Source organism: Dermacentor variabilis, chromosome 3, assembly GCF_050947875.1.
Source record: "Dermacentor variabilis isolate Ectoservices chromosome 3, ASM5094787v1, whole genome shotgun sequence".
NCBI classification, from domain to species: domain Eukaryota; kingdom Metazoa; phylum Arthropoda; class Arachnida; order Ixodida; family Ixodidae; genus Dermacentor; species Dermacentor variabilis.
The window spans coordinates 60,172,318-60,187,541 of record NC_134570.1 but is presented as its reverse complement, the minus strand read 5'-3'; the positions used below and the strand labels follow the sequence as shown (position 1 = coordinate 60,187,541).

The following is a 15,224-nucleotide window of genomic DNA, read 5'->3' as shown; positions in this document are numbered from 1 at the left end:
AATGTGTACTGCTCGCCTAGGGACAACCGGCAGACCTTCTACAGCCTAACAACCAAGGCATCGTCCAAGGCGCGGGAGACGCCGCTCGTTATGGCTGGAGATTTCAACGCGCCGCACGAAGCCTGGGGCTACGTGAGAAGCATTCCCAAAGGCTGCAGACTCCTGCAGGCAGCGACTGACAGCTCCCTAGAACTGATAACCGACCCCCATTACCCCACACGCATGGGAAACTCGGTCTCGAGAGACACCACCCCGGATCTGGCCTTCGTCAAGAACGCGCCGGGAGCGGAGTGGCACAACTTGCAAGAGAACCTGGGCAGTGACCACTACATCGTGGAAATCTCCCTACCGGTCAGCGCGGCCCCGCAGAGGGCCTTCGAAATAGTCGACTGGGACGCCTTCCGAAAGAGAAGGAAGGACGACCACGAAAAATACGAGTCGTTTGCGGACCTCGTAGTGCAGCTCAAGAAGGACGTAGCTGCGGTCACCAGGACCGTCGAAACGGACCTCAAGCTCGATCGCATGGACGCTCGATTGGCGCACCTGCTCGAAGCCAAGAATTCCCTCACGGCCAGATGGAAGACGCAGAAGCTGAATCGCAACCTCCGGAGGAGGATTGCGGCCCTCAACCACGAGATCGAATCGCACTGCAAGGAGCTCGGCCAGCAGCAATGGAACGAAGTATGCGCGTCCGTCGACGGCCAGATGCGTGCGGGAGGCAAGTGGAACCTCCTCAAGCAGTTATTGGACGACACCCAGTCTAAGAGAAACCACACTCTGGCTATCGATAGGCTGGTCCACAAGCTTAATAACGAAGGCGCATCTATGAACGAAGTGATGGACGAAGTCGCGCGTCGCTACCTCCCCATCGGGCAGACCGGGCCAGAAGATTACCCGGCCTATGGCGGCAAGGCGGACGAGGAGCTCGACGCCCCCTTCTCCGTCTCGGAAGTCAGAGCGGCCCTTCAAGGCCTCAACGGAAGATCGGCGCCCGGGCCGGATGGAATCTCGAACAGACTCCTTCGAAATTTAGACGAAGGCTCGATCGAACTGCTCACCAAAGAAATAAACGATGTCTGGGAGGCCGGCATCGTACCGGATGCCTGGAAGGAAGCCTCGGTGATCCTAATTCCGAAGCCGGGCAAGACACCAGCCATAGACAGCCTGCGACCCATTTCGCTCACGTCTTGCGTGGGCAAGGTGGCGGAGCATGTCATCCACAACAGAATATCGAGGCATGTCGAGGAACGACACCTGCTCCCGCCGAATATGGTCGGCTTCAGACCCTCGCTGTCCACTCAAGAGGTCATGCTGCTGATCAAGAGGCAGATAGTCGACGTGGTCACGAGAGACGTCCGAGGCATCTTGGCGCTGGACATCGCCAAGGCCTTCGACACGGTCAAGCACAAGCACGTCCTCGACTCTGTGACGAGATTGAACCTCGGCGAACGCTTTCACGCGTTCGTGAGCTCTTTCCTAAGGGATCGCAAGGCCACGATCAAATTGGGCCAGATCAAGTCGGACGGATACGCGCTGGGAGCCTGCGGCACGCCGCAGGGTGCGGTGTTATCTCCACTGCTTTTCAACATCTCCATGAGCGACCTATCAGTCCGACTCGACCGAATCGGGGCCGTCAATCTCAATCACGCTATCTACGCGGACGACATCACCGTCTGGTGCGGCGGTGGGTCGGACGCAGCGGTGGAGCGGGCCCTGCAAGAAGCCTTGCAAGTCACGGAAGAATTCCTCGAGGGCACGGGACTGGTCCTTTCGCCGACTAAGTCGGAACTCTTGCTGTATCGACCCGACAGAAAAGGCCGCAAGTTCGACACGACGCTGGACCAAGTACCGATCGAACTCAGAACGAAGACGGGTCAGCGCATCGAGAGGGTGGATTCTCTCAGAGTGCTCGGTCTGGTCCTCAATGCAAAGGGCAGCAACGCGCAAACGATCGCGCGCCTGAGTGCGAAGACGGAGAACATGCTCAGACTTGTTTCGCGAGTGACAAGCAGGAGGGGGGGCATCAGCGAAGCCAACCTCATAAGGATCTACCACGCCTTCCTTATGAGCCATATCAACTACGTGGCTTCTGCGCTAAACTGGTCACGTTCGGAGGAGAACAAGATCGACGCACTCATGAGGAAGAGTATTAAACGAGTCCTCGGCATCCCCATGACGACCAGCACGGAGAAGTTGATGCAACTCGGGGTCCACAACACCCTGAGCGAAGTCGTCGAAGCGCAGAAAACGGCACAGATCGTTCGCCTCTCTACCACCAAGGCCGGCCGTCGAATACTCGGAATGGCAGGTCTGGCAGCCATGGCCGAGGAGTCGTGCGCCGTCCCGCTTTGCCAGAGTGAAAGGGAAACCTTTCGAGTCTCCCCCTTCCCGAGGAATGTTCATCCACAGCACAACGAGGCCCGGCGCGCAGCCAGAGCCCGAGCACTCATCAAGACTGCCCTGCAAACCCCAGAGCTCGCGTCCTTTGTCGACGCGGCGCGGTATCCCGGATCAAACTCGTACGTGGCCACGGTGGTTGACCCCCAGGGCAAGATCCTGAATGCGGCGTCTATACAACGCTCGACGGCGTCCGTCGCAGAGCAAGTCGCAGTGGCGCTGGCTCTGTGCGAACCCGGGCGCACGCATATCTTCACGGACTCCAGGTCGGCGGCAATGGCCTTTCTCGCCGGCTCTGTCTCGGCCGAGGCTGCGGCAGTGCTGAGGACCCGCAAGACAGGCACGGCCCGTCATGTCATCACTTGGTTCCCGGCTCACATGGGCCGGAACGTCTCCCCCGGCTCGATCAACCCTAATGAGCTGGCCCACGACCAGGCGCGAGGTCTCATCAACCGCGCCAGTCCGAGGGGCCCGGCTTCGCAGGGGATCGACCGAACCACGGACCCGCTGCTTACTTTCCACGAGATCACTACTCATTACCAGCTGGGACGCAGACAGTATCCGGCTCCTCACCCGAAGCTGGGCAGACCCCAGGCCTCGGTGCTGAGAATGCTGCAGACGGGCTCCTTTCCGTCTCGCTCGAGGCTGAGCTACTACACTCCGGGTGTGGATCCCCGCTGCCCAGACTGCGGCGAGGAACGGTCGACCTTGAACCACATGCTGTGGCAATGTTCTGCGTTGCGCCACTCGCCTTTAAACCGGCAAGAAGACTGGGATGAAGCGGTCAAGAGCAACGACCTTCAAGTCCAGCTTCGGGCTGTCCAAAGGGCCTGCGACAGGGCTGAAGATCACGGTCTTCCGCCCCCGGCGCAGGTGCGGCCCGCGACTACGGCAACGTAGTCCCTTAGGACCAATTAAAGTTTCTTGTCTGTCTGTCTGTCTTTATGTTGATGACAATGGAAACAGCAGAAAGAATAATGTGCAAACGAGCTGTCAGGCATTTAAAAAAAAGGGGGGGGGGGGATTTGGTTAAACGATTAGTATTCAGGAGGGAAAAAAAAAGCAAAAGTCGGGACAATTGACCGTCCCGGCTGGGTCAAGTGTGCACTCGGGACATTTATTCAAAAGTCGGGACTGTTCCACTGCAGTCGGAACGGTTGGCAACCACATATATTATACATTCCGATACTACTTCTTTTCGATCTTCACTCATTGCTGGAACGAGTGGCTCTGCTCCGCCCGCGGTATCGCGACAACCAACCGCACCGAGGCGGTGTGTGATAAGAATCGAGTGTATACAACCAATCAATGGAGCGGAAGGAATCGCTGCGTCGAAGCGAGAGAGAGGGGGACAAAGACGACGAGGACGGCCGATAAGTCGAGCACGACGCCTCTGATATGCATGCATCGGCTCTTGGCACACACGATGGCACCTGCACAACTTGTCGAACGTAGCTGATCAGTGGCGATTTAGTGGTACATGTATTAGCAGTACGGCGCGCCTCCTTGAGCTCCTGGATCCATGCATGATTTAAGCCGAGTTCACTATATATATATATATATATATATATATATATATATATATATATATATATATATATGTGTGTGTGTGTGTGTGTGTGTGTGTGTGTGTGTGTGTGTGTGTGTGTGTGTGTGTGTGTGTGTGCTATTCTAAGCTTTCACTTCTGTCGGTTCTAACACAAACGGACTAGACAATGTAAATAACCCCAACAAAACAGTGCCGGTAGACACGTGCATAAAGCGTGCGGATGCACACATACCTGCCAAACCTTTATACAGTGTTTCTTTTGTTTTCATCTCTATCTCTCTCTCTCTCTGTATCTTTGTCACAACGCTGTGCCGCTTGCGCCGACAATTTTTCAAGCTCTTTTTTAGTCTCGAGTCGTCGCGTCTCGCACACAACTGCGCAGCCGTCGCGTAGTCGACGGCGGCGGCCCGCGACGCCTTCCGCTGCGGTCGGAGGCTTCGGCGGCACCGACCGGTTTCGCCGACGTGGCAGGCAGACGCGTCGGCGGCGTCTGCCTGTTTCCACCCCCCACCACCACCGCCGGTGCTCCGCGAGGCCGTACGGCTACCGCGCTCAGCTGGAAGTCTTCCCTCGTTTTGCGGCTGCGCACCCGAATTTGGAACACGTGAAACAAGGACCGCATCGTTATGATGAGACGAGCGCTGTGCTGACACCAGAGCGCATACACTTGTTCCGCGGACTTTTTTGATCGAGTACGACCCCACCCAACCACCACCTTGTCAGAAGTGCGGCGGATACGATATCACTGCACGTAACTATCGAAATGCCCACCATCTCCGCTTCCACAGCCCCCGCCCCCTTTATTTACTCACCTCACCGACATCCACGACTGCGTGGCCGACTCGGGTCACCGCTTTTGCGTACCAAGTTTACCCGGCGGAATTTATCGGAGAATCACTGAAGAATAAACGCCACCGAACACCTGTCCTCCATAACATCACGGAATGAAACAACGAACGAACCTAAACATTCTTTCTATGACAAAACGAATAGCTTTCTAGAAGTGTTCGGCCATTCCCATACATAGACAATTATCGCCGATGTCTGCCGCAGATTTTTTCTTCTTTTCTGGGGGTTCTAGTCATTAATTTAGCGCGAAAAGAAAGTGACAATTCGAGAACGTCGTGCCAGTGCTCCGATAAACGTAAAAAAAAAAAAAAAAAAAAAGAAAAGTCGAGCTCGAGGCGGTGTATACAGTAGTCGAGGTAACGATCGCCTATTAACGAAATTATTCCCAAGGAGCATTGCGCTTACTGCGACGAACTAACCTTTCTATTTTTCCGCATCGCGAGTTCTCGGGAACATCGATAACGTTTCGCGCACAGCGTTTCGCGCACAGCGTTCCGCTGCGGTCGCCCGCGAGAAGCGCCGAACGCTGCTGTTCGCCTTCGCAAGGCCCGGCCGGGACTCTCCCAGGACACCCTTTTCCTTATACCGATGCGGGCCAGCTAGCTCCTTGGAGCCAGAAGGACACTGGAAACGCCCCTTCCTATCTCTCTCTCTCTTTCTAGACCAGCGTCCGCTGTGGCCAGCGCCGCACTGTCTGCTAATGCCGCGCGCGTGAAGAATTGCCCCACTGCTGCTGCTGCATACTCCGCGGCGACCTTCGTGCGCGATCCGGTAATCCCGCGTCCCGCTAGGCCGCCCGCCAGAACCCTCCTTACTTTCTTTCTTTAGCGTGCCAAACCCCCCCGAAAGGCTCCTGGAAGCAAATCAAATCTCGAGACGAATGCGGGGGGGTGAGGGGAGTGGAAGGACGAAGTGCGCGCAACCACGCCACAATGCACCACCGGCTCCCTGCCACTGCCAGTGGCGACAAGGAGTCTCCGGCTTACAGCTCTCTCTCTCTCTCTTTCCCGTCCCGAGCGCGCAAATGTGCTCGCCCAGGCGGCCAGTGCCAACTGGCAACGGCGATGGCAAGGCCGAACGTCAGCGAGTGGCCAAATGGAGCCCCGCATACATGGCTCTCTCTCTCTCTATCTGCACTGCATTCACGACGTGCCTTTCTCTCCTTTAGAACGACCCCGCTGCCCGAGTACGTCACGATGGGGGGGCTTTGTAGAAATATTAAAGGTAAGCCAGAGATAGAGGACGATGAGGATGATGAAGATTGCAGTGGTGGCGAATGATGGTAAGATGCATACCCCATTTGCCCCTTTGAATAGGGGTAGGCTGCGCACGCCACCAACTCTCTTGGGAGTTGCGCACACGTGTTGTCTTTTCTTGTGCCGTCGCCCAGCGCCCTTCCAAAAAGCTTCAATGCGCTACGAACAAGCTCGTCTTCAACCCTTCTCTTTGACCAAGCCTATAGGGGCATGCTCGGACGCCGTGCGGTCGATCCCTGGCGAAGGTAAATATATTGGGTGCATTGCCTGGTCACACACATCACTACGCATACTCTGATGACTTTCCTAAAATCAACGAACCAGAGAAAGGCTATAGTTCGTACTCTCGGACTCTGTTAGATTTTTTAGCGCGATATTTTTGAGCAACGACGAAACACAATGCGAAAAGCGCAAGCGCTAACTTTCCAACTTATTCTTGTTGTTGTTTTTGAGTGTGTTTCTCCAGGTATTTATTCTGTCTGCAGCTATAGTACTTTTTGTTTTTCATCGTCCTCCTAAAATTCTGCGCCAAAGAGCTAGAGAGTTATGGACCAGAGGATACGCTTACAGATGCACTGTCTGCTGTACGGCGGTGTGATACCTCTCTCTTTCTCTCTCTCCTTCAGCCTTTTCGTTCTTTCTTTCAATCCCCTTTCCCCGTGCCAGGTAGCTAACCGGACGGCCGTCTGGTTAACCTCTTGCCTTTCCTCGCTTCCCCGTCATTCCATTACTAACCTCTGTTTGTACCTAAATACTCACACGCAGCATAATACGCAAAGTGCCCACAGCAAGTTAACCTACAGTTCTTACAGTCACTTTAGAAGTAACGCCTAACGAAACAAAATCAGAAATGGTTTGAAAATGAGCCCAAATTTGCGACGTCCCAACAACGTCATCAACTTGCAGGCGAAATTCATAATAATTAAGGGGGAAATAGAAAGTTTGGATATATATATATATATATATATAGCATTTAGTCTATAGCCTGCTTGGGCACAAACAGTGGCGACCCACTCGAAAATCGGGCGCGGTCACCATACGTAGGCAGGGGAGGGTGAATAGACCGGCGACCCGTTTGGTACACTACCCCGCACCAGAGAAACGGGTTGTAGAAACAGGTACGGAGAGGCGAGGGCAGGCAGGTCAAGACAGCGGGCGAGGGGAAGGTCAGGGTTCGCGACCCGTCGAAGGTGCCGCCGCATGGCGTCGGGAATGGGCATGGGGCATGACAATGGGAATGGGCATGACACCGCTCCTTCGCTGCCGAACGTCAGTCTCTGCGCGTCGCCGAGGAGCCGCTTCGAATGAAAGCTTTAAAAAAAGAAAAGAAAAAAGAGGCTGTCGCCGCGGGAACTTAGTGCCGGTAACACTGTGACACAGTGCTATAGCGCGGCGGCGACCCAAGACGGGGAAGGGAGGGAGGGTAGCGGCGAAGAGCAGACAGGATGTGTCGAAAGGTTCGCGAGGATAAATTAGTCGCAGTGGGGCTCTCGGGGCGAGTCAGGGGGGGAAATATTTGCGCGCCTCGGTGTTCTCGGAACGTGCCGACGTCGCGGAGCGGCGGCCGCGGCAACGAGGACATAGCAGCGACTCGCTGGCGAGCTCGTCGGCTCCGGAAATCGCGGTGAACGACGACGGATACGGCGGATGACGAGACACCGAGAAGGAGAACACAACACACGGGCGTCGGCCTCGTCGCAGAAAACGAGCGGTAACTGAAGGTGACTCTCCTTACAGGTTGCAGGCTCGCTACCATACTCAAGGGTCAGCAGAAGGGAGTGAAATGGTCTGAGCGAGAAACTTAATTTGCATCATGTTGGGGTATACTTTCACGAGAGAGAGAGAGAGAGAGAGAGAGAGAGGGTAACTGGCTGAGCAGATGCGCACTGATGGGTGCCGTTACCGCCAGCGGCGAGGTGTCTCTGGCTTTCATTCTCCAATCATGCGTTATATATATATATATATATATATATATATATATATATATATATATATATATATATATATATATATATATATATATATATATATATATAATTTAACAAACGCAGTTAATTTCTTTTTTTTCTTATCTTCATTGGCTGCTACAGCGGCATCAATACGTCGCCCTAAAGTGCGTCCTTGCGGATCTCGTTGGACGGAAACACTAACCGTTACCCGCTGTAAAAGAACAACAAAAAACAATAACGGAACAGGCCAGAGCTGTATGCTCGGCGTCGTCTCGTGTACGTGTTCCCTGCTTTCCACGGTGACGTTCCGAGAATGAAGAACGGCGCAGCCGTTTGTAAGCCGGGTTTCGAAGTTTTCCGAGCCCGGCCGGCAAGCACGCAAAGACCGAATAACGTGCGATCGTTGTCCTAACCAACACCGGCGGCGCTTCGAGGAGAAAGTAAAACCACGTTTTACGCGTTGCTTACACGACCTCTACAGCCTCTACAGCTCTGGAAAAAAAAAAAAGAAAGAGAGAGAGAGAGAGAGAGTTAGCGCGTCCCGTGGGATGTCACCTTTTCCGCAAGGTACTCGGAGGCATTCACCTGTGGCTTTCTTTCTTTTTTTTTCTTTCTCTCTCTCTCCTTCATTTTGTTCAGACAAGTGTCGCCCACCGTGTTGCTTGTGTTTGATTTTGTATGAACGTTTACCAGGTCCATTGCAAAACTCTTTCTTAATAGGAGTCCAACAAGAACAGCACCGGCTGCTAAAAGAGCGATAACCCCTGAAAGGGTTCTCGCGAAGATTTCCAAATGCATCATTCCTGCCGGACTGCTCAGCCGCTGCCATGGCGACACTTTAACCCTCTACTCTCCTATCTCCTTTGCTCCCACTATCCCCCCCCCCCCCACCCCTGTTTACGCTGAGCCGTGCTCCCGCAAGGGCTGCAGAAAACAGCGTCAACCTTTCCTTATCCCTTCACGAACCACTTCTCTCTCATTTGTTCAGGTTATGCTGAAGTCCTCGCAGAAGAAGACCGCGCAAGTCTCAACCAGTTGCCGTCGCGACGTCCACCCTCTTTGCTGAAGTTTCTTTATTCATTACTGCCGATTGCCCCGTCACATTTGATTTGAAATAGAAGCCTTTCTAAGTGACATTAACGAGCTCTCCTTACCGTACGTAGCTGCTGATGACACGCCGAATTGTCACACACGTGACAACACTCATATAGCGAATCGGCTTACATGCAAAGCAGGCGGATTTCGGAGACGGTCTAATCACGACCTCCTGGATAAGAAAGCTTGTGCGAGAGGTGAGGTTCCGCAACCCGCAGTCATGTGGTGCGGGTCTCCACGTCTTCCTTTCTTGAAAATCTTTATATATGCACCTTGCTCTCTTGAAGGACAGACACATAATTGCTATAAAACGCACTGCAGAAGATGAATAGGTTTATAGCATTTAATTACACGCTTCACGATAGCTTCGTTTCACACAGATGCCAACTTTTTCCCTGTATCTTCACAGTTTCGTACTTCTTCTTTCCGTTTTTTTTTTTTTCACAATTTTCAACTGACGTTCCCCGACCCGATTTTTCAGCTCGCTGTACCTAACATGCATCGTATCCTTTCTCACGTTGTTTACCTTTCAGTGCGGCTCGAGCGTTGCAAATAAAATTTAGTTTCTGTGATAACATTTGTCTCTATCCACCTTTATCTGTCGATTCCGCACAGTAGCTACACGTTTACGTGGACCGTACAAAGGCAATTCGACGGAGGCGGCTATTCTATATGAAAACCGGCCGTCGGGTCCGTGAAACACTAGCACGTCGGGTCCAGCGAGCGTGCGAGCGTAAAACCACCCCAGCAAGGGGTGGGTTTTACTCATCCAAACAAACCACTTGGCAAAATGCACGTAAGCGCGGCGGTCGACTCGGCTCAACTCGACTTCTGGCTCGATCGACTCGCGTTCAGCTTGTGGAATGAAAGGACAGCAACAACGACACCATACTACAGGGCCCTGTAGTCATTCACCGTACACAACACATTAACAACGGTTGCGACTCGTTTACGAGCGACAAGCAACACGTCTACGCCCACATCATGATCGGCCTCCCGGCATCACTTTCGAGCTCGAAATGCGTGCGCGCACCGTATTTCGTGCATAAGTAATAGGGAGTGACGATTAGTACCGCCCATTTCCTTCTTTATTTTTTCTCTAAGCAACAGCCGACGAGCGGGCGTCAAATGCTCTCCACAACACGCAGGGCGGAGTACGGGCGTAACGCGAGGGGCAGTTAGAGAACCATCTCGTCCTCTATGCGTGTCCGAAAATGCAAATTAGCTTTCCCGCGCAAACGACGACGCCGCCGATCCCTGCGCGAAAGCGCTCGCAATTCCAAACTAGTATAGAACAACTCGTGCGCAAGGGAACGAGGTCGCGCCTCCGTTAGGAGGAGAGGAAGAGGTCGTTTTCAGCGGAGAGCGGGGTAAGAGGTCGTTTGCAGTCGCCAGAACGTCGGCGTCGAGGAGACCGTCGAAACGAGGGCGGTGGTTGTCGCGGGGCATATACAAGCACCGGGTGTTCTGGCTTAAAGAAAAGTACGGGTGGCAGCGGACGCGACAGACGGGAGAAGGAGGGGGGGGGGGGGCAGTGAGATGGAAACCGGCCGGTCCTGTAGTAAAACAGCGCACACTGCTTCGCGACCGAAATGACAGTTTAGACGACGCTAACCCATTCGTGAGCCCCCAAAGCACGGCAAAGTTCGCCGAGGCAGCAGCGGCGACGATTCCCCCATGATCCATCGTCTCTCGCATCATATAGAAAAGAAAGAAATGCGCTCATGTCCCAATATACAGCGAGGGTGATGCCACCAACAACAAATCACCCCGTTATAAGGGTTAGGAACGCGAACTTCTCTTATTCTTCGCATCATATAGGAGAAGCAAACAAACAGCGCCAATGCTCAAATACACGAACTGACGATGAGGCACGGACAAGAGCCCACAATCGCGCACTTATGTGAGTGTTCAAGAAACACGAGCGTGCTACTCGGGCCAAGCTCTTCCGAAAATTATGCAAGGATTCCTTTCACTAGATGCTATTCTTTTTTTTTTTTTTCATCACTTCACACGGCCGGCCGATCCCAGCGATAACCCTGGGCGGAGCGCCGCATGGGGTCCACTGACATAGCGCGAAAAGGAATATCATCGGAACAGAATCGGTATACGTGTATCCCTTCTGCACCCGTCCTCGCCTTGCACGCCCGTCTCGTTCTACTACGTCTGCTCTCCAGTCCAGCACCGCAGTGTTGGAAGGTGGCTGCCGCCTTCTGTCGCCGACGCGGCAGGCAGCAGAGCCCGGACGAGGGATCGATAAATGCGCAAAGCTGCCACAGCACTGGCACCGAGACTGCACTGACGGCGGAGAGCCCTCCCTGTTCGAAGCCAGCCTCCCCTCCCGCCACAGGGCAACTCTTTCCGCCGTCCCCTCCCCCGCGCCTGCGCCTTTGCCAGCGCGCCGGGTACCTCCGCTTTCGCGCACTAAAATGTGCTACACGAGAACAGCAGACGACAGCTAAACGGTTCTGCTACTTCTGGTACGCGATCCTCGCGCTATCGGGGCCAGAAGACCCGAGAATCGAGGCACCGCAGCGTCTAAACGCGCCAAGGTCGTTCCTGCGGCCTTCGGGCGCGCTCCTCCCTCGCCGCATCTACATTGCGAAGAGGGAGACGGAACGGCAATAGGGAGGGGGGGAGGCTTAGCTTAAACCGTCGCGGCGCGCGCGCGCTACCTTCCGCGCTGGCGCGACACGCATCAGTAAATGGCGTGCATGACTTTTGTCGGCAGCTAAAAAGAAGTGAGAATCGCGCTATCTCGAACGTGAACTATGCACAGTGTCCGTTTCCCATCGACGTCGGGACAGATGGGAGAACGATCGTGTCGGTTGCATCCGCGCAGGGGTTTGGCGATAGAGCCGGCGAGTTCCGAAACAGGCAGGCTCCATCTTCGCGGTAGCCCAGCCGCCGCGGTGCGCGCTGCCATGTCTGGCCCCCCAACACGGCAATGCGTTTGATCTGGCCGTCAATGCGTCCACTGGCGAACGCCACGCCGATCCGGTATCGTGAAAGCTTGTCGTTCAAGGCAGGGAGACGCGACGCTTCTATGCCAAAAACAGTGACAAATCTGCACTAAAACAAGGAGAACCCGACAGCACGTTCTGCATACAACGTAATTTCTCTCCCTTATTCCTCCCTTTCGACATTCGGCAAAGGTGCCGACTACGCGCGACAGCTGGACGTGAAAGTGAACGTCGCTGCCTTTGTTCGCGGGACTCTCTCGTTCCATAAGATCGCGCTAGTCATGTGTGATGTTGCAACCAAATTGTTTAGCGACGGCAGCAGCCACACTACACCTGAAGCGGCTATAACACACACATGAACCACTAGTTGCGTTTGAAATCAGCGTGGCAGGGATTCGCCGGACAAGGGCCGGGGACGCGCCGCGCGCGTAGCGCGTGCTGGTTCGGCTACTTGACGAGGTGTTACTGGCGAAGGCGCCGTAATTAGCGCAGGTCGCAGTCACACTGCGAAGTTTGATATCGCGGCCCGGGGGCCACCACCTACACAGCGGAAGAAGGCGTGCGGAAGCGAGACTCGCCTGTTTCCGCTTGGCGGCGTCGGGGAACTTGTCCTTGAACTGTCGCAGCAGCGCGCGCATGGCGTCGGCGTCCTCCAGCGGCTCGCGGTCGTCCAGGAGCAGGTAGTTCCGCCAGCGACCGGAGTCGAAGCCCCAGTGGCAGGTGCGCCTCTCGCGCGACCCGTGGCCGTGACACACAAAGCGGCGCGGCGAGTAGAGCAGGCCGCAGTCGCAGCACCGCACCATGGCCGCCTCCAGCCACAGCACACCGGAGGCGCCGCCGAAGCACTCGTGGTACACGGGCACTACCACCATGGGTCCCGGGTTGTTCAAATCCGCGGGCGCCGGCGTACCGGCGTGAAGCAGCGCCGCGCACAGTCGCTCGGCGTCCGACTTGGTGATGAGGCCGCAGCTCGGCGCGCTCGTAGGGATCACGCCGGCCCGCTTGAGCACGTCCAGCTGTTCGGGGTTGCATCGCAGGCAGAAGATGTGCAGGTCGTCGCACACGCTGTTGATCTGAGGCAGCGATAGGTCCGTGAGCACCGTGTTGAGGATCTGCGGCAGGCAGAGCCGCTGCTCGCCGCCCACGGTGAAGCAGGAGATTGTGTTCCACTCGAGCTGCGTCTCGTCGCGCTCGCTGCCCTGCGCCTGGTCGGGCGGCGTGAGCAGCGGTGGTTGTTGGATCGCCGGCAGAGCGGGCGCCTCGAGCGGCTCGTCTTCGTCGGCGAGGCCGCCCGGATCGGCGGCGGCTGAGGCCGCCATGAGCGCGGGCGGTCCCTGCAGGCTCGACACGGCCGACGCCTGGTAGCTCTTGAGCACTCGCTTCAGGTGCGGGGTGCAACCGCCGCCGCCGCCGCCCCCGCTGGCCGGGGGCGCCGACGTCTGTGCGGTGGTGGTCGTCGTCGACGAGGCCATGGCCGCAGCACCTCCGGCGCCGCCGCGGCGGTCATGGAGAGCCCGCATCCAGCGCCGGGAGTTCGGGCCGCGCAACGGCGGCGGCAGCAGCAGCTCTCACACGCACCACCGCCACGATCATCGCTGTCCGTCTGCTGCGCCGAAGGCTGCTTTCAGGCCCCGCCGCCACCTCCGGGGAGAGCGCTGCAGTCGCGGCGTCCGGCTCTTCTGTCGGGCGCGCGCAGCCCCTTCCGCACGCGCCGTCTCCGGTCGGCTGCTGCCACAACCTATTTGTTTGTGGCAATACTGCAACGCGAATTGCTTCGATATAAAGGCAATATATCCTGGCCAGTATCCGTGGACGAAAAACGTCGAAGAATCACTCTACACAATTCTAGCGGTCTCAACGCTGATGCACTTTCCACAGCGGTGCAACAATGCAGAAGGCGAACGTGGAAGCCGGGAAGCACTGTCGTGCGGTCGTTCAGCCGCCGCACTAGCGAAATCCGATGGTCAGAAAGTTCGTTTCACACTTACTGTCGCAGTATATCCACAAGGAAATGATTCCATGTGCGCAGAAGGTTCCAGTATATCCGTGGCCGACGCGTTCGGCGAGAGTCGACCGCAGGCGCACGAATGGGTGCCTGCCGGCCGTGTTGCAGCAGCGGTTCTTGTTTACGTCGCCTAGCAGACGGCGGCGGCAGCCCCTTTCGAGAGGAGGTAGAGGAGGTCCGACGAGCAGCAGCCGCCGCGCCACCAGCCGACGGCAGCAGCAGCCGCGCGCAACATGAATATACAAGCAGCAACAATGGCACCGCGAAAGAGGAGGACGTTGTAAAGAACGGGGGGGGGGGGAGTTTTACGTCAGAGAAAACACCCAGGCAAAGCGAAACGCTGCAAAAAAAAAAAAGGAAGAAAGACAGAGAGAACTCGGTGCGCGCGGTGAAAACGCAAAAGCCAAACACAAGACCCGTTCACGCCATCCGCGCGGCAGCGGCGGCTGCGTTGGAGGAAAGAGGCGGCTGTTCCCTCGAGTCTCCGACACCCCCTCCGTTGCCTCCAGATTGTTCGTTGGCTTTCCTTTGGTGTTTATTTGCCGCAGCCCACCCTCCTCTTCGGCCCGCTTGCGGCAGTGGCTCTCTACGAGTCCTTTCTCTCTCCCAGTCGGCGGCGGCGGCGGCGCACAGACGCCAGACTGCTCTGCCGTGTTTTGTCTGGCTGCCAAAGCGAGCAGGCCCAGCGCAGCAGATATGCGTCACGGTCACGTGGGGTCTCGACGTCACCATCGGCGCGCCGCCGCCGCCGCGCTCGCTTGCGCCGCTTCCTCTCTCGCCTGCCTAGACAGACGTACAGACGTACGACCTTCAAGAGCGGCCCCGCCTGCGTTCCCCCCTGCCGCAGCCCCCTCCCCGCCACAGCCGCCGGCGCTCGCTATGCAGCAGTTCCCTAGCGCTCGCGCGGCAGCCGCATCTGCCGGCGCACCCTTCTCCGCCAGTTGCGACTGCTACGACGACGACGGCGAAGACCTCCTCGCGCCCGCCGCTGTCTTTTTATCGCTATTCCTCTTCCTGGCTAGCTAGCCGCCGCCGTGGCCTCTGGCTGGCCAGCGCTTTTCCAGACGCTGTTTTTATGCAGCGCGCGCGCCTTCTCTCGTCTTTCCTGCCACGCTCCCGGAAGCTTTCGTTCGTCGCTGGCTGCCTGGCGCTCGTTTTCGG

General features: G+C 56.2%; 1 protein-coding gene across 1 annotated transcript in view; it reads right to left on the bottom strand.

Moving 5' to 3' along the window:
* The window catches only part of Snoo (Sno oncogene), a 151,778-nt gene extending 137,459 nt beyond the window's left edge, over positions 1-14,319 (bottom strand). Inside the window, exons 1-2 of the mRNA XM_075685307.1 lie at positions 14,047-14,319; positions 12,637-13,815 (exon numbers count right to left, since the gene is read on the bottom strand). Coding sequence (XP_075541422.1) covers positions 12,637-13,578 — 942 coding nt within the window. The 5' untranslated portion in view covers positions 13,579-13,815; positions 14,047-14,319. The remainder of the gene's footprint in view (positions 1-12,636; positions 13,816-14,046) is intronic.
* Positions 14,320-15,224: the final 905 nt, after the last annotated feature.